The 25,667-nt window shown below is 44.5% G+C and overlaps 1 protein-coding gene across 4 annotated transcripts in view; it reads right to left on the bottom strand.

The window, feature by feature from the left end:
* The window catches only part of WWP1 (WW domain containing E3 ubiquitin protein ligase 1), a 280,186-nt gene that overhangs the window by 57,447 nt on the left and 197,072 nt on the right, over positions 1–25,667 (bottom strand). For all 4 annotated transcript variants that reach the window (XM_073631909.1, XM_073631908.1, XM_073631910.1 and 1 more), the window contains one exon: positions 8,201–8,519. In XM_073631909.1, the coding sequence (XP_073488010.1) occupies positions 8,201–8,519 (319 nt within the window). The remainder of the gene's footprint in view (positions 1–8,200; positions 8,520–25,667) is intronic.

Raw genomic sequence — 25,667 nt, 5'->3', positions numbered from 1 at the left:
TTAACGGAATCCACCACCGCATCAGCCAGAAAGGCAACAGCCTTCCCTATCACTGAAACGGAATCTAGGATATCCTGAGACTTATTTCCTTGGGAAAAGTGTTTACTAAGCTTCTCTAACCAGAAGTCTGCATTTCTGGCATGGCAGGTTGCCGCTAATGCAGGGGCCATAGCCGAGGAATTGGCCACCCAGGCTTTTTTCAGCAGGGACTCTGACTTTCGGTCCATTGCGTCTCAGATGTTTGCAAAGTCCTCGAAGAGGAGGTCAGACTTTTTTGTTACCTGGGAAAGGGCGGCGTCCAACTTAGGGGCCTTTAAAAAAATTTCCGCTTCCTCCTCCTTGAAGGGGAACCTTGTCTTCCAGGTTTTACAACTGACCAAACTCCTTTCAGGACATTTCCACTCCTGAAGAACCACGTCTTTTAGAGACTGATGTAGGGGAAATACCCTAGCCTGGCTCTTAACCAACCCCCTGTACATTTTATCAAGTGCAGAGGTTTCCTTAACTGGTTCAGGGATTTCTTCAGTGGCATAGATAGCCTGGAGGAGTCCCTCCAAGTCCTCTAAGCCAAAGAGGTGACTACTTAACTTGATGTCTTCTACATCACTATGTGGACCTAAGCCGGCCTCCTCATCTGAAGAGAGCTCAGAGTTCGCCTGGCTCTCTGCTTCCTCTATCTCATCCTCTTCCCTGTGCTGAGCCGGGGGAAGCCCCTGAGAGAAAGGTAAAGAGATACTTGGTCCGGGCTTGGATAGTATACTCTCCTGTGATGAGGGACCCTCTTTAGGGGTGGGTTCCTCTGAACCTACTACTAGGGGTGTGTGAGTAGAGGTGTGGAAAGATTGTATAGTGGCCAACATTTCCTCTTGTACAGACTTGAGAAAATCTTTCATCAATCCTGAGGCCTCTTTCCCAGCCAATTTGTTAATATACCTATAACAAAAAGGCTTGGAGTGGGGTTTTGACAATCTTTCCCCACAATTACAGCACTTTTTACTGGCACTGGTGCTAGCGGATGAGGAAGGTGGTTTGTCAGAGACCTCCTGTGCTCCGCCTCGGGAATCTGCAAGAAAAGAGGGAACATATCATAGTCACTCTTCCTGCCCCCTGCATCATGGCTGCAGGATAAGGCATGGGGGATTACCAGAGATCTAACCTGGTGTCAAAAGCCCCCAAGTAGGTAGAAAATGGCACTTACACGGTCCCGGGTTACTCTTCCCTGCAACCACCTGTGCTGTCTTTCCATACTCCTTTGTTCATGAGGTCTGGCTCAGACAGACTTTTAGCTCTTTACAGCTCACTGAGCCCTGCTGAGAGCAGGAACGCCGTAGTCTCTGCAGCCACACAGGTTCAGCGTCTCCTCCATGCTTTGAACATACTTCGTGGGTCGCATTTGGGCTTGCTCCACCTCTTCCTGCAGTGACAAGAAGTTTCAGCCTGAGAGTGAGGCTTGGAGCACGCCAAGTCCTCCCCTTGTTGCTTTGATCGTTTGGACTCCGGCAAAATGGCGCCCGCTACACCAGGGGAAGTCTAAGGAGGAGACCCAAGCTGCTGAGCAGCGTGCAAAGGCGAGGGGATTTGAAACGCCCGAACCGCCTGCACAAATGCCGTTCTGGGGGCGACCTGTGAGAAGCTCTGAGGTGGAAGGTAAGTGCATCCCTCACTGGCATTCCTACACCTGGCTCACAGGGGTACCATCTGACACTTTCTAGTCTTCTGGTCAGAGAAAAAAAAAAATTGCTGTGGGAAAAACACAATCAGTACTGAAGGACAAGGGGTAAGGTGGGGCCTTATAAACAGCTGTGATTTGATTGTGTTTCCTGTAGGGAGGAGCCTATCATCTCTCATGTGTTGCCATCCTGGAAGGTGAGGTGAGAAATAAAATTATATATGTTTTATACCAATATGGATAAAGATAATTGTCTACAAGGTCCCACTGAACGTGTGTGTGTGTTAGTTATAGAGGGATGATGGCAAAAATAGGATTTTTTTAACAAAAAAAATCCACAGCTTACCTGTAAAATCCTTTTCTTGGAGTACATCATGGGTCACAGAGCCACAGTAATAACTGTATGGGTTATATGGCACCTTCAGGTGATGGACACTGGCACACCCTAAACAGGAAATTCAATTCACCATATAACCCTTCCCCTTACCGGGAGTACATCAGTTTTGTAGCAAAGCAATACACGAGTAACCAGAAAGAGGGCAGGGACCTCTGTGTCCCATGATGTACTCCAAGAAAAGGATTTTACAGGTAAGCTGTAAAAATCCTATTTTCTTTATCGTACATCAGGGGACACAGAGCCACAGTAATAACTGTATGGGATGTCCCAGAGCAATGCCACCTGAGGGGAGGGGACACAACAAAAGTAGGGTGCAATCAGACCTGAGGACCTATACTGTTGCCTGCAGCACACTGCGCCCAAAGGCGATATCCTCATGCCTTCTTACATTCACCTGATAGAATCTGGTGAATGTATGGGCTGAAGACCAGGTTGCGGCCTTGCAGATTTGAGCCATTGATGCTTGGTGATGCACTGCCCATGAAGAACTAACAGCCCTGGTGGAGTGCGTTTCAACCTAAAAGGTGGAACCTTCTTCTTCAAGCCATAAGCTTGAATAATTACCTGCCGAATCCATTCGGCAATAGTGGATTTTGATACTGCCTGTCCTTTCCTAGGACCTTCAAGCAACATGAACAAAATATCTGTTTTTCGAATCTGATCAGTCGCCTTCAAACAGATCTTGACTGCTCTCACTACATCCAAAGAGTGTAGTGACTTTTCTTCCTTAGAACAGATGTCTGGAAAAAAATGTAAGGTAAAACAATATCCTGGTTTAGGTAAAAACCGTAACCACCTTTGGCAGAAAAGCTAGGATGAGGATGCAGTACTACTCCATCCTTGTGAACGATTAAATATGGCTCTTTACGAGAAGGAGCCGCCAACTCTGATACCCTTCTTGCAGAAGAAATGGCTACCAGAAAAACTAGTTTCCTTGTCAAAAAGGACCAAAGGAATATGTCATATTGGCTCAAAAGGTTGTTTCTGTAATGCTGATAGAACGAAATTCAAGCCCCAAGGGTCCAGGGGTGCTCTAACTGGTGGATTAGGCTGTGTTACCCCCTGTATAAAGCTTCAAAATAAAAAAAATACGAAGCAAGCGGACACTGAAACAATACTGGTAAGGCCGAAACCTGGCCCTTGATAGTATTCAAGGCCAGCTTCATCTCTAGCTCCATTTGCAGAAAGGCAAGAATTTTACCTATGACATACTTCCTAGGATGCCAAACCCTGGATTCACACCAAGAAACATATGCTTTCCAGACTCTATGAGAAGACTCTGGAAGCTGATTTCCTTGCATTAATCAAGGTAGGTATCACTGAGCCTCAAAGCCCACGATCACTTAAAATATGGGTTTCAATAGCCAAACCGTTAAATTTAGCATTTGTAAAGTAGGATGGTCCCTGCTATAGCAGGTCTGGACGTGGTGGTAGGGGCCATGGGGCCCCTACCACCATCTTTACTATTTCTGCATACCAAGATCTTCTGGGCCACGCTAGGGCCACAAGAACTACTGACTTCCTTTCCTGCTTGATCCTGCGAAGAAGTCGAGGTAGCAGCAGAATAGGAGGGAATTAAAAAAAATCAGTGAGAACTGATCCCACGGGGGTCACCAACACATCTGTTCCACATGCGAGTGGATCCCTTGTTCTTGACACAAAGTTGTCGACTTTGTTGTTGAACCTGGATGCAAACAGACCTACATCCGGGATCCCCCCTCTAGGCATATAGCCTGGAAGATGTCGGGGTGAAGGAACCATTCCCCCGGGAACAACTGCTGGCGACTTAAGTAGTCTGCCTGCCAGTTCTCTACCCCTGGAATGAAGATTGCTGATATGCACGGCACATGTCTTTCTGCCCAGGTTAGGATATGTGCCTGGGCTGCCTGACTTCTGGTGCCCACTTGGTGATTGATATAAGCCACTGCTGTGGCATTGTCGGATTGAATCCTGACAGGAGAATACTGCGACCTGAATGTCCAGGCCCTTAGGGCTAGATGAGCTGCCCGAATTTCTAGAATGTTGACAGGCAAGGTCCTTTCGGTTCTGGGCCATTTCCCTTGGACAGACGCTTCTTTCAGGACTGCCTAGTAAGAAGGATTTCCCCTTCTGCAGATTCTTGGATATCCTCCACCAACTGAGGCTCTGGCGCATTTTTGTCGACAAACGCCTTGGAAAATCTAGTGTCTGAATCTTCTTTTTCCAGGCCGATAGGATACTGTCTTGCAGCAGTCTCGAATGAAACTGAGCATAGGGAACTGCTTCGAATGAAGCCACCATCTTCCCCAACAACCTCATACAAAGGGGAATAGAAGGATCCTTCTTTGCCCTGACCCCCTGGACCAGCTCCTTTATGGCGTTGACCTTTGCCTGGGGTAAAAACATCTTCTTCTGGGCTGTATCTATGACCAGACCCAAGTACCTTGATCCTTTCTAAAGAAGATTTCTGTAGGTTGATGACACAACCTAGGCATTTCAGGTAATTGACTGTGGTGACCACTCTTTGGTCTAAGCGGACTACCGACCGGTCTATTAAGAGCAGGTCATCCGGGTATGCTAATATATTGCTATACCTTGAGTCCTTAATCTGGACAGAGGAAGGGCCAGAAATTTTGTAAACACCCGAGGTGCAGTGGCTAGACCGAAAGGCAAGGCTAAAACTGAAGTTTTTATACCATGAAATGCAGATACTTCTGGTGAGCAGGGAAAAATAGATAGATGCAGGTATGCATCCTTGATGTTGATTGATGCCAGAAGCTCTCCCCCCTTGTAGGACTACTGAAAAGATTGATTCCATGCAAAAATAATGAATCTTCAGGGACCTGTTTAGATCTTTGAGATCTAAAATGGGTCTGACATCCCTATTTGGTTTTGGTATCGTGAGAAGATTTGAAGAAAACCCGGACCCCTGCTCATCCACGGTGACCATGATCCCTTTTGCGCCAAAAGTCGGTCTAACGCTAGAGAGACTTATTTCTCTCTGGATCTTTAAGGACATTTGACCTGAGGAAACAAGGAGACGGGAATTCTCGGAACTCTAGTCAGTAACCTAGAGCTTTTGTGGAGACCACCCATCTGTCCCGAAATTCTTTCCTGCCAGACCTGAGAGAGCTGCAGAAGTCTTCCCCCCACTTGAGCTAGCGGGGTTCAGCCTAATAAAGAGACTTTAGTGTTCTGTCTTGCGGGTTCCCTCCCCCAGGACTTCTTTTGTCCCTGGGGTTGACCCTGAGGTTTTACCTCTTGAATCTGACGGCGGAGGCCACCGCGACTGCCTGGAGGCTGATGCCCCTGGCACTGGAAAAAACAGCCCGTTTAATTGAGGGACGTTACTCTTTTCCTTAACTGGCAAAAAAGGGTACTTTTCCTACTTGATATTTTTTGGATATATTTGTCTGGATCCTCCCAAAACAGCTTTTCACAGCGGAAGGAAAACCAGCCAGGAGATTTTGCATGGCGCTTCAGCTGACGAACTTTTTCAACCACAAGATTCTATGCATATGTACCAACACGAGCGCAAGGCGAGAGCTTCCCCACTTGATCCCACGGAAGAGGAATCAACAGCCTCTTCACGGTCCCCATCTTCCCCCTCCCACAGTTCCTCCGTTTGGGTGGTAGAAGGGGACCTAATGTGTTTTCTTCCACTCCATGAAGACGTGATTAAAGGCGCTAATCTTTCCTCTAAACCACTCGTAACTGAGGAGAAGATCTGCTCAGTTATATTGACAGGGGCTGAAGTGTTGGAAGCAATTGCAGCCCCTGATGACCCTTGGTGGCTCACGCTGACCAGCATCCTTAGATCGGGATGGTGTTGCAGAGGGAGGGTCCTTAGGACCTGAGGGCGACCCCTTCATGTCCTTGGTCTTTGTGGTATTAGAACTACCTCCTCTGGTCATAGTGCTGAGCACAAACGCAGAGGTACCACCAAAAATGCACCCACTGCTGAGTAATAGTCCAGCAACTGCCGCTGCTATTAAGCTCAGCCTGATGCTTTAAAGTAAAATGTGCCTGGGAATGCCTGTGTCACCAACTCACATGCCACTCATCCACTCTGTATTCCTCCTAGCTGTATGCACCTGAAAAAGGTGCATTTTCTAACTATGCAGCCCACGTTGTGGACGCTCAATGCCACTAAGCCCCGCCCTCTTCCTCCAACCACCCACCGTGCCCCCCTCCTTCATTAATTTTGATTGTTTCCCACGTAAGCGGTCTCCGATCCAGACCGGACCGCATGGAGGAGGACGGGGGGAGGAGAGCAGCCAAAAGAAACCGCCGTAATGGCGGAGGGAGCGGCACAGTACACCGCCATCTAGCGCTATCCTCCCTCTGCCTGGAGGAAGCTATCCAGGTGGGGGGACATTCCTGGGAGAAGACACACCCCCCCCTTCTCACGACTTGGAGCCTGGGCCAGAGAAAGCGTGCAGCTTGAAACACAGAGGCAAGACTGAAAAGTATGGAACAGGTACGTGCTCTTGACAGCCTCCGGTGGTGACTATAGGCATAGCAACATTTACTTTAAAAGAGAAAGCCCACAAGAATTAGAAAAAATCCTTAGGAATCTCCCTTACCTTATGCAGCTGCAGGGTTCTGTGGTAACAGACCCAATCTTCACCTCTCACGGTGGGCTCAGTTAGAAAACCTTCAGGGACTAGGGCACCCTTTTCATCGGGGGATCCACAGCCCTGGGCCTGTAAAAAGCACCCCGCCAGGAATATGGCTGAAAAAAACAAATACTGGATCCCGGGGTCCAGCTCTCTAAAAAGAGAAGCGTTACAGGTAAAACCTTGTTTCTTCGGACACGAGGCCCATGTACCATTCAATTCAGCCTGGAAAAGACACTTTGAATGGATCCAGTTGCATGGCTTGCCCCAGTAATGAATATTCCAGCAGAGCTCAGCACAGCACATCTAAGACCCTGGCAAAAAATCTGAGGTACTCCCGGTAAGAGGAGGGGTTATATGGGGAATTGAACTTCCTGTTTAGGGTGTGCCAGTGTCCATCACCTGAAGGTGCCATATAACCCATGCAGTTATTACTGTGGCTGTGTGTCCTGTGATGTACGATAAAGAAACAAATTTAGTCCTTTTATCTCCAAATTAGAGTGTACACTGTACTGTGTATGGAATACTCAGATCCATCCCACAGCCCCATTCTGTACACTGTCCAATCTGCTCTGCTCCACTCTGAAAGCCATGCTGTACTTTATATGCTCCATACTGCTAATCATCATAGTATCATGTATCATATTAATAGACAGAAGTTACTCACACCCCTTACAAAAAAAAAAAAAAAAAAAAACAGAAAATTTAGAAGTTAATATCCAAGTAGTAACAACTGGTAATGGTAAAAACCAAGTGGTAGGAAGTATAAATATATATTTATATTATAATACAATATTTTATAAATATATTATGAAAAATATAATATATTTGGGAAGAGTATGTAGATGCTTACTGTGTGTGTGTGTTTTTTTTTTTTTTTTTTAACATGTTTGAGCCTGGGTTCACACTATAGTGATGCAGAAACCAGAGCGATTCCAGTGCCGGCTCCCGCATCGCATCTCTTCCGCAGGCAGTTCACACTGCCCTCTGTGAAGCATTGCGGGTGTCAATACAATGTTAATGAATGACAGCCCCAGATCGGTTCACAGATCGCACTGCAAACTGTGGATTCGGACAGGAATCAGATCGCATGGGTGTTCCAAATCCAGTGTGGGAAAAAAAGCCCTGCACATTTTTTATGCAAATCCAATGCGAGTTTTGTGAGCACTGCACAAAATTTTATCTTTCATACAACTGTATGGTCTTAATCAGTCACAAGGTAAAATAATGCTGTCCTGGCCAGTAAAGCTTTACCTGCTTAGTATCACTGTGAGTTGCATCCATGCCATGGAACTAGTATGCAATCTAAGAGTGAAATCACACATCAAATGCTTCTCAAACAGGATTGCTTTGCTTTGTGACAGATTCTCTTTAGAGCGGCCATATTATTATTCAGCAATATCCTTCTTTAGCACAGTCAAATAACAGTGAGAGGACGGTTTGGGCTCCCGCACTGCAGACTATGCTCTAATATATGTGACAGCTGGCTGCTCAAGGATCATTAACCAACTACAAAAGCTCAATCCATGCGCATACCCAGGTGGTAAAGGCTCTGCAGTGCTGCTGGGCTGCTGTCTCACAGGATCCGCAGAGGCAGTAACAGACGCTTGCCTTGTTTTCGCTGCTTCAGGACTTGAGCTGCCAGCAGCAGATGATGACATTGAGTCCGTAGCCCTTACAGGTTCAGCTGCAGCACTGGCAGCAGATGTGCTGCTTTCTGATGTACCCGCTGCTGGTATGTCCGTTGTGTTGTTCGTGGAGTCTGTGCAATCTGATATGTGAGTTCCTACAGAAGTTGCTGCAGCTTCATGGCAAGATGTGCTACTGGCTTCAGATGCAGTACTTGTGCCATTAACTGAAAGGGAAAAAAAGAAAAAAATGATCGGTGTCAAGAAGGTAAAGGTCTGCATCAATGACAAACTCTGCTTTAGTTAATATCAGCTCAATCAGTAATGATTACATTTTATGATGTGGAGACTTTGCAGCTCATTTGCTGGTTAAACACAGCCCTAGACAAGCCTGTCTAGATTGCAGCACATGAACCGACACTGACTTAAGGGGTCAACATATACAGTTATTGGGCAATTAGCATAAAAATTCATAAGGTAAAAAAGCAATCTATTTGAAAAGCAGAACGTGGATTAGTGGCCAAAAAGATTTAATTTTTTACTACCACCGAACTGAGTGCAGGCGGCCCATAGAAAGTGAATGGGCAGGCATCAGCTGTACAGACTCATCCTCAAATGTGACAGATACGCAGGAATGGGTGTATGCATCTGTCCCTGCATATGTTACAACACCCATAAAATAATGACGACTTTACTGTGTGTTTTCAGTCCGATCTCATAGAACCTTCAGCAACCAATAGAGCAAACTTTTGGAAGCATGCATAATTAACGATTCTCAAATGCCCCAATCAACAAAATCTTACACGCAAAAAACTGTATGGGTGTCCAAAAACCATAAACCAGGCGGAGACAGAAAGTGCTGCAAAAATCACACCTTAAATGAAATAGCAAAAAAAAAAAAAAAAACAACAGTTCAGGAACGTAGTCAAGAACTGAAACCAGGGTTTATAATAGAGGTCGACCGATATGGGTTTTTCTCTGGCCGATGCCAAAGCCGATATTTAGAAATCGCGGTGGCCGATATATGATGCCGATTTTTTAGGGCCGATATATTAGGCCGATTTTTTTTTTTTTTTTCCCCTTCATCTCATAAAATCTAACAGACCCCTTTCACACTGGGGCGTTTTTCAGGCGCTTTTGGGCTAAAAATAGCGCCTGTAAAACGGCTCCCCTGCAGTCTGTGTGAAAGCTCGAGTGCTTTCACACTGAGGCGATGCGCTGGCAGGATGTTTAAAAAAAGTCCTGCAAGCGGCATCTTTGGAGCAGTGTATACCCCTCCTCCACCACTCCTGCCCATTGAAATGACAGCCTGCAAAGCGTTTCGGCAGCAGCGCTACAGGGGCACATTTAACCCCTTCTTCGGCCGCTAGCTGGGTTATAAGCGCCCCGCTAGCAGCCGAATAGCACCGCTAAAATGACGGTAAAGCGCCGCTAAAATTAACAGCATTTTACCGTCAATGCATGCCCGCTCCAGTGTGAAAGCAGCCTTAAGTAATAAGTGAGACAGTAAATTTTTTATATTTAAACATTTATTAAACAAAACAAACCTCCAATCAGTTCACTTGTATGTATAACTTAGATTAAAAAAAAAAAAAAACTATATCTTAAATATTAAATACACAAAAACAGGTAATCAAAACTTTTGGACGAAAAAAAATGGGCTAATTTTACTGCTTTTTTTTTTTAATTTCATTAGTGTATTTTTTTTTAAAAAATTGCGTTTGAAAGACCGCTGCGCAAATACCGTGTGACATAAAATATTGCAACAACCGCTATTTTATTCCCTAGGGTCTTTGCTAAAAAATATATATAATGTTTGGGGGTTCTAAGTGATTTTATAGCAGAAAATACAGGATTTTTACTTGTAAGCAACAAGTGTCAGAAAAGATTTAGTCTTTAAATGGTTAAACTGAAAACTTCTCCAAGGAGTTCAGTCTATTGATAAAAGAAACTGAAAGAGATACAATGTATCTTCTTATCAGATTTGCCAGGCTGCCCAGAGGAGGAGAGAAGAAAACTTCAGACAACTTGCAATTGACTTCAATTACAGAAGTCATTTGCAAGTCCCGCTGAATCGGCTTTTTTTATCAGCACAATCGGCCGATGCCGATTAAGGAAAAAAAGCCAAATATCGGCCGATATATCGGCCAACCTCTAGTTTATAATGCCAGAGTGGGTAATCAAACGAGCCGGGGTCAGGAAACCATAAGTCAGCATAATCAGGAACAGGTATCGAAAGAGAAGTCAGCCAGGCCAAGTCATACACACTAGAGATCATAGACCACGCAAGGGCAATGAGGAAATGAGCTAAGCTGTTTTAATAGCAAAAAGGGGCTGGCTGTAGGCTGGACTAATGAGGCAGGTAATGGTAACCAGGTGAGTCACTGTGGAAACAACAAGTAGCTGGTAATTAACCAACAGCTGAGCAGCTTCTGTGCACTGAAAGAAAAGAGATACTCGTAAATAGCAGGAGCCCAGCCCTGACAATGGGTTAACTGCTTGTTTTTGTCTAGGGGATTGCAGAGTGGAGATATACTTAGCTAATCCGCCGATTCGGTCCCCACTGCTTTCCTGCTGAAAGTGAAATTTTTTTTTTTTCAAATCAGCAAATGGATGTAATTTTGTAAGGCACATGATGTCACACGCATCATCTCACATATGCGCAGTATTACAAGTTTAGGTACCAGATTTCATTGAAGGCAATACTGACATTGACATCCCAGGGGGATTCTGTGCGGTCAGGGCTAAATCGCCACTGCCTTCAGGGAAACCAGGGGTAAAGTAAAGCAAAAACATAAGAAAGCAATGTTAGGCCACTCCACATTAGGATGCAGAGATGCACTTTGTGTTTGAAAATCAGGGTACTGTAGCTAAAAGGAAATTTTAGCTGGTTGGACTCTGGATGATGGCAAAAACATTTCTTCAGCAGTTTGGTTATAGGAACCAGAACTAGTGGTTTTCAAGGTACATCCTAAAAATTATTATTCAAGACCCTAGCGTTTACCTAGTACACCCTGGTCCTCCTACTATGTAAAATATTCCAAGCACACACATTCCTGGAAAAGGCATGGCATAAACGTATACTGTAGCAACTGCCGACTGGAATCTGGTACCACAAAGCAAAATATAGGTCTCAAGCACACCAAGGATTGACTTAATGTCCAAGCATTTATTCAGTAATCACATAACAGTGATAAAGCCCTGGATTGCGCTCCACCTGAAGGTGACACCTCAACTGGTACAGCATTGCACACCTCCTAGAATAGGCAAATCTGACAAATGTGTCCAAATGGGTGGGGAGCAATCCAGGACACCAAGTAGGAGGATTACTAGGCCCCGTAATACCCGCCCAATATTCTGGACCTCGGACCTTTACATAGGAGTGGCTTCCTATACTAGTTTTTGATTGGTGGATGGTACTTTAAATGTTCTTCGAACTGTATCCAGCTCTTATCACATGCCTGATGAAGGGGTCTTGTGTGGCTCTGAAAAGTTTTATTTTACCACTCTGGTATTAAACGCTTGGACATTACTTCAATAATACTTAGCTTGCTAGCAACATATACTGTACTTTGGTTTCTGGTCTTCCTCTCCTGCCACATACACTGATAAACTGTAAGTGGAAAAGTACTACTTACTTTTTTAAGCAGTCTAAAGCTGGCCATAGACTGATCAAAATTCTGGCAGTTCAGCAGGAACTGGATGAATTTGGATTCATCCAATGGCAAGCTGGTTGAACTGAAGTCAATCTATCGATTGTCTTCAGTAGAACTAGCCTGTCAGGTTTGTTTTCATACGATTACTGCCGCCAGCTTTATCCAGCAGTAGTAATCATTTTATTCTGATTGCGGGGAAAATTCCAGCTGTCAGAATACAATAACGCAGCGGGAGGGATTTCCCCATCAACACTGAGTGTGTTGATTCTCCCATCAAGTGATTTCCTTTCCTTCAACCCATGGTTGAATCAAATGATTTCTCTCGTTCGACTTGTGTGGCTGAACAAGAAAAATCTAAACATATACTGTATGGATAGCCTAAAGCCGGGTACACACTACAGTTATTTTTCGTGCAATCCAGTGGGTTGCATGAAAAAGAAACTGACAGCTCCGGTTGGAGCTGCTGTTCTAACTATGCAAGGTTAGTCCAGCGATCCTCCCCACTGAGTTGTCGTGTTCTGACAGGGGGGCCATACATTAAACAATTTTTTTCAATTTCCTTTAGATTTACCTTCAACTATATAGTGCAAGGACCAGCCTGATTGCATACAAATTGAAAGCGTTTGAACTCATATTAAACGGTTTTGGTAAAGCTAAAGGAAAATTGTACAAGAAAATTGTATAATGTATACAGGCTTTTTATGCAAAAGCAGCATTAGGCAGGTCAAATGCATGAACACATTCTAAATGATCCCTTAAAGAGGACGTAAACCCTGGTGGGTTTTTCTTCCTTTCTAATGCCCTGCAAAGTAAAATGCATAATGTGCATAGCATACTAGCACATTATGTGACACTTACCTGCAAATGAAGCCTGCGTCGTACCCGCTGCAGGCCACATCCATCTTCCTTCCAGGGGCCACGGCCTCCGGCTCGGTGACTGACAGGAGCCGCGTGACATCACTCCCACGCATGGGAGCCACCGGTCACGGCACACTCGCCTGAAGAAACGACACAGGCGGCTGTTCCTTCAGAGCGCATGCGCCGATGACATCAAATATCTCCTATAGGTAAGCCCTATTTTAGGCTTACCTATAGGTACAACCTACAAAAGGGAGGTTTACAACCTCTTTAAGTGTCGCAAACAGATGTCAAATGTAAACCGTATTTGTATTTTTAAAGTGGTTCTAAAGACATAAGATGTTTTACCCTAATGCATTCTCTGCATTAAAGTAAAAAAAACTTTCATTATCACCTCCGTCCTAACCCCCCATAAATACTTACCTGGCTTTATTTTCGCTGCTCTCTCCCCCTCTTCTTACAGGACACAGAGGCAGCAGCGGAAGCCATTGACTGTTGCTGCAGTCAATCAATCCTGTGAGGAGGAGCAGAACTGCGCTTTGTGTGTCTATACACATGTGCCTGCACAGCACACAGCTTGCTATGGGGGCATTTGGAGAAGAGGAGGAGTGGACAACGCCAGTGGGGGACTTTAGAAGAGGAGGTAAGAGACCGCCCTGTGCAATACCACTGTATATAGCCTACAAGTACAATAGGATTTTTATAACAGCTTACCTGTAAAATCCTTTTCTTGGAGTACATAATAGGACACAGAGCCAATTACAGAGTAATTACTTAATTGGTTATAGGCCACCTTCAGGTGATGGACACTAGTATACCCAATCCAGGAAGTTCACTCCCTATATAACCCCTCCTCCTTCCAGGAGCACAACAGTTTTTGTAGCAAAGCAATATACTTAAACCCCAAAAAAAGGGGAGGGACCTCTGTGTCCCATGATGTCCTCCAAGAAAAGGATTTTACAGGTAAGCGGTTATAAAAAAATCCTATTTTCTTTATTGTACGTCATGGGACATAGAGCCTTAAGTAGTTACTTAATGGGACGTCCCATAGCAATGCTACTTGAGGGGAGGGAGACACAACCCCGAGGCTACCCCCAGACTTTAGGACCTATACTGCTGCCTGCAGCACACTGCGCCTGAAGGCGATATCCTCAAACCTCCTTACATCCACCTGATAACATTTTGTGAATGTATGCACTGAAGACCAAGTTGCGGCCTTACAGATCTGAGCCATGGAGGCCTGGTGACGCACTGCCCAAGAAGCACTAACCGCCCTGGTAGAGTGCGCCTTAACTTCAAAAGAGGGAATCTTACCCCTTAAATTATAAATTTGAATTATAACTTGCCGAATTCACTTAGCGACAGTGGATTTCGACGCTGCCTGTCCTTTCTTAGGACCCTCTGGCAGAATAAATAAGACATCAGTCTTACGAATCTGAGCAGCTGTCTTTAAATAGATTTTCACTGCTCTCACCACATCAAGACAATGTAGTGACTTCTGTTCCCTGGAACATGGTTTTGGAAAAAACTATGGCAGGACAATATCTTGGTTCAGGTGAAAACCTGAAACCACTTTTGGCAAAAAGCCTGGACGAGCACGTAACACCACTCTGCCCTCACGAATAATCAAATATGGCTCTTTACAAGAAAGAGCAGCCAATTCCGAAACCCTCCTTGCTGAGGATATAGCAACCAAAAATACCAACTTCCTTGTCAGAAGGACTAAGGGAATATGTTGTATTAGTTCAAATGACTGTTTTTGTAACACAGACATAACTAAGTTCAAGTCCCAAGGGTTCAAGGGAGATTTGACTGGCGGATTAAGCCACATCACCCCTTGCATAAAACCCCGGACTAAAGAATGTGTAGCAAGCGGTATTTGAAATAAGACTGATAAAGCTGAGATTTGGCCTTTAATAGTACTCAAAGCCAATTTTATCTCTACCCCTAATTGTAGAAAGGCAAGAATTCTGCCTATGATATATCTCCGAGGGTGCCAACCCTTGGATTCACACCAGGAAACATAAGCCCTCCAATCCCTATAATATATAGTTCTGGAAGCTGGCTATTTGTGGGTTTCAATAGCCAAGCCGTTAAATTTACAGACCGTAAGGTAGGATGGAATATCGGTCCCTGTGAGAGCAGATCTGGCCGTAGTGGGAGGGACCATGGACCCTCCACTGCCATCTTTACGATTTCTGCATAGCATGACCTTCTGGGCCATGCTGGTGCTATCAGAATTACTGGCTTTCTTTCCATCTTGATCCTGCAAAGAAGTGGAGGCAACAACTGAATAGGGGGAAATGCATAGATCAGTGAAAACTGATCCCACGGGGTCACCAACGCATCTGTTCCGCATGCGAGTGGATCCCTTGTTCTGGCCACAAAATTTACTTACTTCATGTTGAACCTGAATGAAGATCTATGTCCGGAGTCCCCCATCTTTGGCAAATACCCCAAAATATGTCGGGGTGAAGAGACCATTCCCCCTGGAATAACTGCTGGCGACTCAAGTAGTCCGCCTGCCAATTCTCTACTCCCGGAATGAAGACTGCCGATAGGCACAGAACATTCCTTTCTGCCAAAGTTAGTATATGGTTCACCTCTCTCTGCGCTGAGAGACTCTTGGTGCCCCCTTGGTGATTGATATAGGCTACAGCTGTGGCATTGTCAGATTGGATCCTGACAGGACAATCCTGTAACCTGGAAGTCCAGGCCTTTAGAGCCAGACGCACTGCCCGAATCTCTAGGATATTGATGGGCAAGGTTCTTTCAGCTCTTGACCACTGTCCCTGGACAGTTGTCTTTTGTAGTACTGCTCCCCAGCCTGAAAAGGCTGGCATCTGTCGTTACCACTTTCCAGATAACTGGTCTGAAGGATTTTCCTTTCAGCAGATTCTGGGTTAGTAACCAACTGAGGCTTTGGGACACCTTTGGGAACAGCCGTATTGCCAAGTCTAAAGCTTGAATCATTTTGTTCCAAGTAGACAGGATACTGTTTTGCAACAGTCTTGAATGGAACTGGGCATAGGGAACTGCTTCGAATAAAGCCACCATGATTCCTAGCAACCTCATGCAAAGGCGAATGGAGGGATCGCCTTTTGACCTGACCATCCGCAGCAGCTCTCTTATGGAGTTGATCTTTGCCTGAGGCAAGAACAGACCCAAGTACTCCAGCCTTTTTAGCGGTATTAAGGAAGATTTCTCTAGGTTGATAATCAAACCCAAACTTTCCAGGTAACTGGTTGTAATGCGTACGCTTTTCTCCGAACGAGCCACCGACTGGCTCTTTAAGGGCCTGTCTAAATTGGTCCTTTAGGGATTGACAGACGCCTATTGCAGCGACTACAGGCTGAGTAACGGCACCTGTCAAGGAAAAAGCAGAATTTAACAGGAATTCCAACCTTTTATCTGTTGGATCCTTAAGCATTTGTGCATTGTCTACTGGACAAGTTAGGTCTTTATTCACACTGAAAATCGCAGCGTCAACTGCTGGTACTTTCCATTTTTTGGTGAATTTCTCCTCCATGGGATAGAGAACTGAAAATCTCTTTGGGGGGAGGAAATGCTTATCCGAGTGATCCCATTCAGCAAAAATAAGCTGTTCTAGTAATGCATGGACAGGAAACGCATGCAAAGGCTGTGAAGGTTTTAAGGAACCCAAGGAAGAAACCGAGCTTTCAGGAGACTCCATTAGGGGTAGCATGAAAGTAGAACAAACCATCTCCGTAAGAGATTGCATCAGCAATTTCTCAGATTGTGAGGCTGAAAAAGGTTCATCTACCGTTGTTTCCTCCGCAGCAGAATCATCAGTTTGTTTTTCCTCCTGATCGCCTGAGGGTAACACCTCATCCTGTGCCCACTGTTCCCCTTGCAAAGGGTCTGAAGTGGGGGAGGAGGGGGGGATCTAGCACGCTTCCTATCCATTTGAATTGAGGATGCGATTAAAGCTGATAATCTTCCTTCCAGACCCTGCAGGGTGGAGGAGAGGACATCTTCAGTCACGTATACAGGGGCTGAGATGTGAGAAGCAGTGGCACCATCAATTTGTTCCAATGGCTCACCCTGGCTTGCCATAATTGGCAATTCAGGCGAGGATGACAGTGTGGAAATGCGACTGGAGATCCAAGCGACTGGGGGTGAAACCTTTGGTACCTTTTTGGTGTCTTTTTTGGCAGGCATAGTCCTAAGCACAAAAACAGAGGCACTATTAAATTGCACTTAATCGCTGAACATAGTCATGACAGTAAAGCCGCTATTAAGTTCAGCCTAGTGCTGGGATCAAAGTACTTCCTGTATCAGGAATGCCAGTTGCAACCCTCACGTGCCCCACAGCTCCTGTGTCCCTGCGTGCAGACTGCTTGCTTCCTCCTCAGCCAAGGAGAGACTGTTCCAGCTGTCTTTTTATTATCATGCTTGCCTGCCATGCCTCGTGGACATTGCACGGCGCTACGCCTAGGCCCCGCCCCTCCATAAACCCGCCCCCATTTCGTTTTTGAAAATGTTCCTGTGCTCGTGCACGGGCGGCTTTCGGGTCTACAGACCCAACATGGGGGGGAGCAGCAGAGCCTCTGACATCAGCCAGCATAAAAAACAGCAGATGGAACGGAATCCGGGACCTCCGCACCCCCCCCCCCCCCCGCGGCGGGGGGGAGAGGGGGTATTACAAGGGGGGTACACCGCTGGTGTTTCCCTACCCCTCTGTCCCTTGGGGGGGGGGGGGGGGGAGCATTTTGGCAGATCTCTTACCTGGCAGAATCCCCCTGCAAGCTGCTGCGGCCACACACAGACTGACACTGAGCTTTACAGTGAAGACAACAGATTAAGGTTTGTGCATAGACTCCCTCTAGTGGAGAATTAAGGCATGACAACATTTTTTTTCCTTAAAGAAGAAAGCATAGGTGGACTTTTCAGTTCCTAAGTTTCTTCCCTTACCTTATCCCCGCCGCAGGATTTGCTGAATTAACAGACAATCCAGCCTTTACCCATCACGGCGGGTGCGTTTAAAAGCACCTGTAAAAAGCACCCCACCAGGAAAGCTTTAGGTAATGTAGCATGATCAAAGCCCAGGGTCCCAGGGTCCAGCCCTGCAAAGAGAGGCTTTACAGGCAAAACCTTGTGCTTCGGATACGAGGCCCAGGTACTATCCACTTTGGCCTAAGTGGCACTTTGGATGGATCTGGTCTATGGAGGCTATTTAAATCCAGCATGGATCCCTCCTGGAGCTCCTCAGAGCACATCTTGACTCGTGACCAACACCTTAGACACTGGCAAAAAAAACTGATGCGCTCCTAGGAGGAGGGGCTATATAGGGAGTGAACTTCCTGGATTGGGTATACCAGTGTCCATCACCTGAAGGTGGCCTATAACCTATTAATTACTTAAGGCTCCGTGTCCCATGATGTACCATAAAGAAAACAAGTTTATTATTTTATGAAAAAAATAATTTGTGCCTTTACAATCGCTTCAAGTAAAGGAGGAATCATCACGGCATCCATAGGATGTGTTTTTGCTATTGGCCTTATCTATGTTTGTTTGAGGATGCTGTATCTCAAAAACAGAGGGGGCTACTTTGCAAGCATGCACCGTAAGAGTCTTTTCTCCGAGAGGGATTTTCTTATTGGAACAGTTTAGATATTAGGCTACATTCACATGTGAGCAAAGCAATTTTCAGGCTTTTTTATTTGAGCATTTCGCAAGTGTATACGAGCGTTTTAGAAGCATATTAGAAGAGTTTTATAATTGTATTCAAGCGTCAGGTGTTTTTATTTTAGGCAATAGAAAGCACTAGGGGGATAAGTTTATTGGTGGAGAGCTGCTGTTTGGCCAGAAAACATGCAACAAAACGCTAGTAAAATGCTCATGTCAAATAATTTTCAGGCAGCAGTCCCATTGAAGTCTAAGGGGCTAAAAACACTCCAATCTGCCTAAAAGAAGTTTGTGTACTTTTTTGAGCAACAGACGTTTTGCTACAGGCGGCAACTCTCTCAGATGTGAACAGGGGCCGCTGAAATGAATGGGATTGAGCTTGTTAAGTGTTCTAGAGCTACAAGCAGAAAATTGCTCAGGTGTGAATGGGGTCTAAATGCTGCTCCTCCTCCAGCTTTGCTGAAAAAGCTACAACCCCCTCCAGATGAATAATTTACACACTTCATTAATTGGAAAAATATCATTTTTCACACATTTCCCTATTTTAAAGGAACTTAGGGGTGCCTACCCATGTCCTTTTTAAAATTGGGGAAGGTCCAACTTTACCATCATCACCTGAGAAATCTCAGTGTTGATGCAGGAAATTTACTATATGCCTTAAACCATGAACAGACCTCGAAATATGCTTCAATTAAAACAATTACAAAAGGCTGCATGTTTTGCTTCAATCTTGATGGAACCTCTGGAAATGCTGAGCAACAGCTGCTAAGCATAAAATGGGCTTTCAGTAGCAGTTTTAACTTGTAGCAGTAGCAGACTGAGATTCAAAGACTGAATTTTAAATAACAAAATACCTTGTTTATAAATATACCTTTTCAGTTAAAATTGAGCAGCAGATGTGAGAGTCACCAAACATTTACTGCAGGTGTATCTTTCTACTGCACACATTTTATATTACAGAGATTCATGTACCTGCAATAAATGTTCAGTGAATCTTAGTCATTGTTTTATAAAATATGCCCAAAAGTGACATTTTTCTTCAATTAGGTAGAAAATATGGCTGCCCTATACTAACTTCCTATTCCTAACAACTCGGCACCCTCAGTCATTGTCAGTAACTGAATGAACTATTGAGAGATCTTGCAGAGCAAGACCAGCAGAGGGTGATATTTCTTTAGTGACAAAGCCATACAGTACATAAAAGCAGTTCTTGTATGTGTTGGCTGGAAATCTGATGTTTTTGATCCCAGAAATGTATTTCAACACTGTAGAAGAAGGAAATGACAAACAAAAAGAGATGAAAACAGCGTTTCCTGTTTGTCTCCACGATTAGTCAGCTTCTGTGTGGCACAGCCCTGGAAACGTAGCCAAACTACAGCTACTCGGGGTAGGAAACCATCTATGCCCAAAAAAAAATACAAAAATAAAAAACCATTGAGCAGGAATATCTATTCAGTGCAAAAATGAAAAAGCAGACGTTTTACTTTAGGAGGAAAAAAAAAGGAAGCAGCTAACAGACTTCTAATAAAGTAGAACTGCTCCCTGTGGGGATCTACTTGTTCTATCTACACCTGGCCTTGGCAGAAGCACATCTGCAAAATGACTGCCAAATAAAAATTCTACAAGGCAACACCCTTGTAGTGTCTCCAGGTACCTTTATGCTCCCTTGTGGAACATGCTAACCTTCTCAAGTAGGACACTCATAACTTTAAGAAGGCTAAAGGGAAACTATTATTGATTCTATGTAAATGTTTTCTTTTTTTATTTTAAAACGCTTACAACGCATACTTTATACCCTTCTTTTAATAATTTTTTTTTTTTTTTTTTAGAAATGTTATACACATGACAATCATTTTATAGAGTATTATGGGCTATGGCAGTTACGCAGAAAAACCCAGACATGGCAACAAGGCGCAGAGGCCTCCACTGAATCATTCAGCTGTGTGTGTATCATTTGAGATCCTGCTATTGGGATATGTTCACACTACAGGCTTTTAGCTGCAAAGCTGGGTACAATCGGCCTGGCTAGACAAAAAAATGAAAAAAAAAAACTTGGACTTGGTTCTTAGACCATGGGATGTACCCAAGCAATAATTTGAGGGTTGGGAAACAAAATAGCAGCAACATGTTCACAGGAAATACAAGAAAGAACAACAGACCAGAAACAATTGACAGCAGAAACCAAAGCACGTATCAGCAGTGGTTCAAACAGCCACCTGGCAAAATTTTTTTTTGAAAATGTGAACACAGGATCAGGTGATAGATCACACATAGTGACAAATAGTTCTACATTAGTCAGACAGGCTGCATGTTGTGCGTCTGAGAGGAAGCTCGAAGGAGGGGGCTGGAGCAATGTCAGTGTAAGGCCCCTTTCACATGGGCAGACCGATCGGGTTCGTCTGTCTGCTTTTTTAAGACGGTCCCAATTGAACCCTCCATTGCCCTAAGTGGTGCGGCGGATGACAATGGACATCCAATCCGATTCTATCCCCTTAAAACAGACGGGCGGGGATTTGTTGATTGGATGACTGTTGGATGCAAATGGACAGGTGGTCTATTGCCATCCGACCGCCTGATAGAGAACATGTCCATGTCTGCTCTGTATAAGCGGAGTGGACACAGACCTGTCATCCGCCTGATCAGTGGGTATTAGCAGACAGATTCCCCACTGAGCAGGCAGATCCGCTGCTGGAGCCCGCCCTGTGTACAAGGGGCCTAGAACTTTGCTCTGGAGCTAGTAGTCTCATCAGGACCTGCTGTATAATTCCTGCTATTTGTCCCATGTGCTTCCACTTCCAAGAGCTTGTAATCCACCACCGCTAAGTAAGGAACTTCCCCCGCTAGGTACTCACAGAACAGATGTGGACTGAAAGAGTTTGATGTGTTTTATATGAAGGAACTGCAATGACCCAGGTGCTGAGTTCCTGTGGCTGTGTCTCCGAGGTATCAAGCTAATAGGTGCAAAAGTAAAAGATATGCTTGACGTGGAAGATGGGAGCTGGAGGTGTGCAGTTGGGAGTCTTATAAGCATTATGCCATTAGCCAAAAAGGAACATCCAGTATTGAGGTGGAAAGAAGACCAAATTAAAATGCTATAATAACATTCTTCACAAAGTTGAATAAAGTGAGACAATAAAAGCTAGAGAATACAAATAAAAAAAACACTCAAAGTGTAGACGACCCCAATACACGTGCCTTCAAAACGGTTTGTGTGCTTAGCACTGCAGTGTGTCTTGTAGGATATATGGATAAAACATAGTGTGTACCACACAGAGATCCAAGTAATAATCCAAAAAGACTTGTACAGGTATAAAAAAACAAGGAAACCCTGCCTTACCTTGTCCAGAACGCATGGCCCCATTCAGGGTCCAGACCTTCACTATCATGGTGAGCAAACCTCCCGAAGGAGAATTCAGGGTCTAGGTGCTATGAGAATTGAACACAGCCCTGGACCAGGACCCTGTGGCTAACTCACTCATTGAACCAGATGCCAAGGTGAGCATCAAATACAGGATCCAGTGCTCGAAGCAAACCTTACAGGCCGATCCCTCTGCCATAATGTTTAACCCCAGGGTAAGGGATCTGGAAACTACTACTGACCCATAAGGCAATAGGCACTCCGATCTTGACAGAAGTAGTGTTAGGTGAGGAAGTAAAGGGAAACTGGGAATAAAAAAATAGAAGAAAAAATGGAGCCTTACAGAGTAGGCAGGGTTATATGGATACACTGGGGGTGGTCCCAGCAAAGCTTTTGCCAGTATCCAATCATTGGAAGGTTGCAGCATATAGCCCATGGCCTAAGCATCAATTCCTGTGCCCTGAACAATACAAGTCATTTTTGGTTATGAACATAAGAAAAGTTTGTTTAAAAGAGGAATTTTGACTTGCCTGTAAATTCCATATAGTGCATCCGGAAAGTATTTACAGCACTTCACTTTTTCCACATTTTGTTATGTTACAGCCTTATTCCAAAAAGGAATTAAATTCATTATTTTCCTCAGAATTCTACAAACAAAACACCATAATGACCATGTGAAAGAAGTTTATTTGAAATCTTTGCAAATGTATTAAATATAAAAAAAAATAAACAAATCCCATGTACATACGTTTTATTCACAGCCTTTGCCTAATACTTTGTTGAAGCACCTTTGGCACCAAGTACAGCCTCAAGTCTTTGCGTATGATGCTACAAGCTCGGCACACCTATCTTCTTTGCAGGACCTCTCAAGCGCCATCAGGTTGGATGGGGAGCGTTGCTGCACAGCCATTTTCATACCTCTCCAGAGATGTTCATTCGGGTTCAAGCCTGGGCTCTGGTTGGGCCACTCAAGGACGTTCACAGAGTTGTCCCATAGCCACTCCTTTGTTATTTTTGCTGTGTGATTAGGGTTGTTGTCCTGTTGAAAGATTAACCTTTGCCCCAGTCTAAGGTCCAGAGCGCTCTAGAGCAGTTTTTTTATCAAGGATGTCTCTCTACACTGTTGCATTCATCTTTCCCTCGATCCTGACTAGTCTCCCAGTTCCTGCCGCTGAAAAACATCCCCCACAGAATGATGCTGCCACCACCATGCTTCACTGTAGGGATGTATTGACCAGGTGATGAGTGGTGCCTGGTTTCCTCCAGACATGACGCTTGCCATTTGGGCCAAAGAGTTCAATCTTTGATCAGATAAGAGAATTTTGTTTCTCATGGTCCGAGAGTCTTTCAGATGCGTTTTGGCAAACTCCTGGTGGGCTGTCATGTGCCTTTTACAGAGGAGTGACTTCTGTCTGGCCACTCCATACAGGACTGATTGGTGAAGTGGTGCTGAGATGGATGTTCTTCTGGAAGCTTCTCCACAGAGAAACGCTGTCAGAGTGACCATCGGTTCTTCGTTTCCTCCCTGACCTAAGGCCCATCTCCCCCGATCGCACAGTTTGGCCGGGAGGACCGCTCTATTAAGAGTCCTGGTAGTTCTAAACTTCTTTCATATATGAATGATGGAGGCTACTGTGCTCATTGGGTTCTTTGATGCTGCAGATATTTTTCTGTACCCTTCCCCAGATCTGTGCCAAGATACAATCCTGTCTTAGAGGTCTATAGATAATTCCTTGGACTTCATGGCTTGGTTTGTGCTCTGACATGCACTGCTAACTGTGGGACCTTATACAGACAGGTGCGTGCCTTTCCAAATGATGTCTATTCAACTGAATTTACCACAGGTGGACTCCAATCAAGTTGTAGAAACAGTTTAAGGATGATCAGTGGAAACAGGATGCAACGGAGCTAAATTTTGAGTGTCATGGGAAAGGCTGTGAAAACTTCTGTACATGGGATTTTTTTCATTTTTAATTTGTAATAAATTTGCAAAGATTTCAAACAGACCTCTTTCACGTGGTCATTATGGGGTATTGTTTGTAGAATTTTTAGCAAAATAACGAATTTAATTCATTTTGGAATAAGGCTGTAATATAACAAAATGTAGAAAAAGTGAAACGCTGTGAATACTTTCCGGATGCACTGTATCTTTAGGTGCAGTACAGGACACAGGAAAAGTATTCTTAGACCCTAGATTATAGGTTGGTACCTTTAGCTTATTGAACACAGGCAAGTTTTTGAGGACACACCCACTGGGTGCCTCCCCCATAGCCCTACCCCACTCCGTAAGTCCACGGTTTTGTAGCAAGCAATGCAGAGTAACCATGGATTGGAAGGAAGGTTGCCCTGTGTGTGTCCTGTACCAAACCCTACTATATGGAACCGACTATCATTGTATTGTTCATTTAAGCACAAGAGACTCCATTTTGTTCACGCTGTTGAAATGTGTTCTGTAACCTTCACCTAACACACAGACACATCTGCTGCTAAAAGCTCTCTCTGTCTCTACTCCCCCCTCCCCTCTCAAGGTTTTACTTTTTGCAATTGTTCTTTTCGCTAGCTTAATCCACCCAGATAATTGGGTAGAATGGCCAAAGGGAACAGCTAAACCTTTAAAATCTGAAGGGACTTTTGGTTTACAAGTATGGCAAACTTTTCTGCATGATTATGGCCCACTACTGTGCAGTGAAAGAACATGGAGAAGAGCTTGCACATGGGAGACAGAAGCTAAAGTAGCAAATCAAACTGGCTTGACGGAGATGTTTAATAAAAGTACTGCCCAAATTTACTACGTTTGGCCAGAAGACTCTGTAGAGGAGGACCCCCCGCCTTATGTGGCTGCCAGTTTGGCTTTAAGGGGTCCATCCACAAAGCCACAAGAATTAGATTACATGAAACACACAAGATGAGCTGGGTAATATAGTAGAGAGCAGAGGTTTATCCCCTACAAAGAGGAATTTGGCTCGTATCCTAGAAACAGATAATTGGCATAAATCTAAAGGCACATGCAAAACTAGATCTCTCTGAACTTAAGGCTTTGGCCAGAGAAAGAGAGATAAGGTCTGAACTTCCAAAGCAAACCATAATTTCCAAATTATGGCAGCAAGATGAAGAGAGAAGGAAGGGAGACGTCACCCCTTCTGCCTCTGTCACAGTGCAATCTGTTGCAGTTTATCCTGTCAGAACCCAATACGTTTTTGAAGGTAATGCCATGACAGTAAGTCTCAAATTAAATAGCATGTACCTTTTAGTCCCCAAGAAATTAGCGCAATATTAGAGAGCTTGGGAGATCCTAGAAAGAATCCAATTGGGTTTGAAAATAAACTTAGTGCTGCACAGGAAGCATATGAGGCTTCTGCTACTGACATTCATCAGCTTCTTATTAAAGCAGTGGGAAGCAACATGTCTGGGTATACTTAACCACTTGCCTACCAGGCACTTACACCCCCTTCCTGCCCAAGCTATTTTTCAGCTTTCAGCGCTGTCGCACTTTGAATGACAATTGCGCGGTTGTGCTACACTGTACCCAAACAAATTTTTTATGATTTTCTTCACACAAATAGAGCTTTCTTTTGGTGGTACTTAATCACTGCTGGGTTTTTTATTTTTTACATAAAAAAAATTTAGAAAAAACACGTTTACTTTTTTTCTGTCAGTAAATTTTGTAACTAAGTAATTTTTCGCCTTCACTGATGTGCGCTGATGAGGCGGCACTGATGGGCACTGATAGGCTGAACTGGTGGGTATTGATGAGGTGGCACTTATAGGCACTGATGAGGTGGCACTAATATGCTGCACTTATGGGCACTGATAGGTGACACTGATAGACGGCACTGATGGGCCCTGTTAGTTGG

Source organism: Aquarana catesbeiana, linkage group LG05 (genome assembly GCF_042186555.1).
Source record: "Aquarana catesbeiana isolate 2022-GZ linkage group LG05, ASM4218655v1, whole genome shotgun sequence".
NCBI lineage: Eukaryota > Metazoa > Chordata > Amphibia > Anura > Ranidae > Aquarana > Aquarana catesbeiana.
The sequence above is the reverse complement of the archived record's forward strand: the minus strand, read 5'-3'. Positions and strand labels throughout refer to the sequence as shown.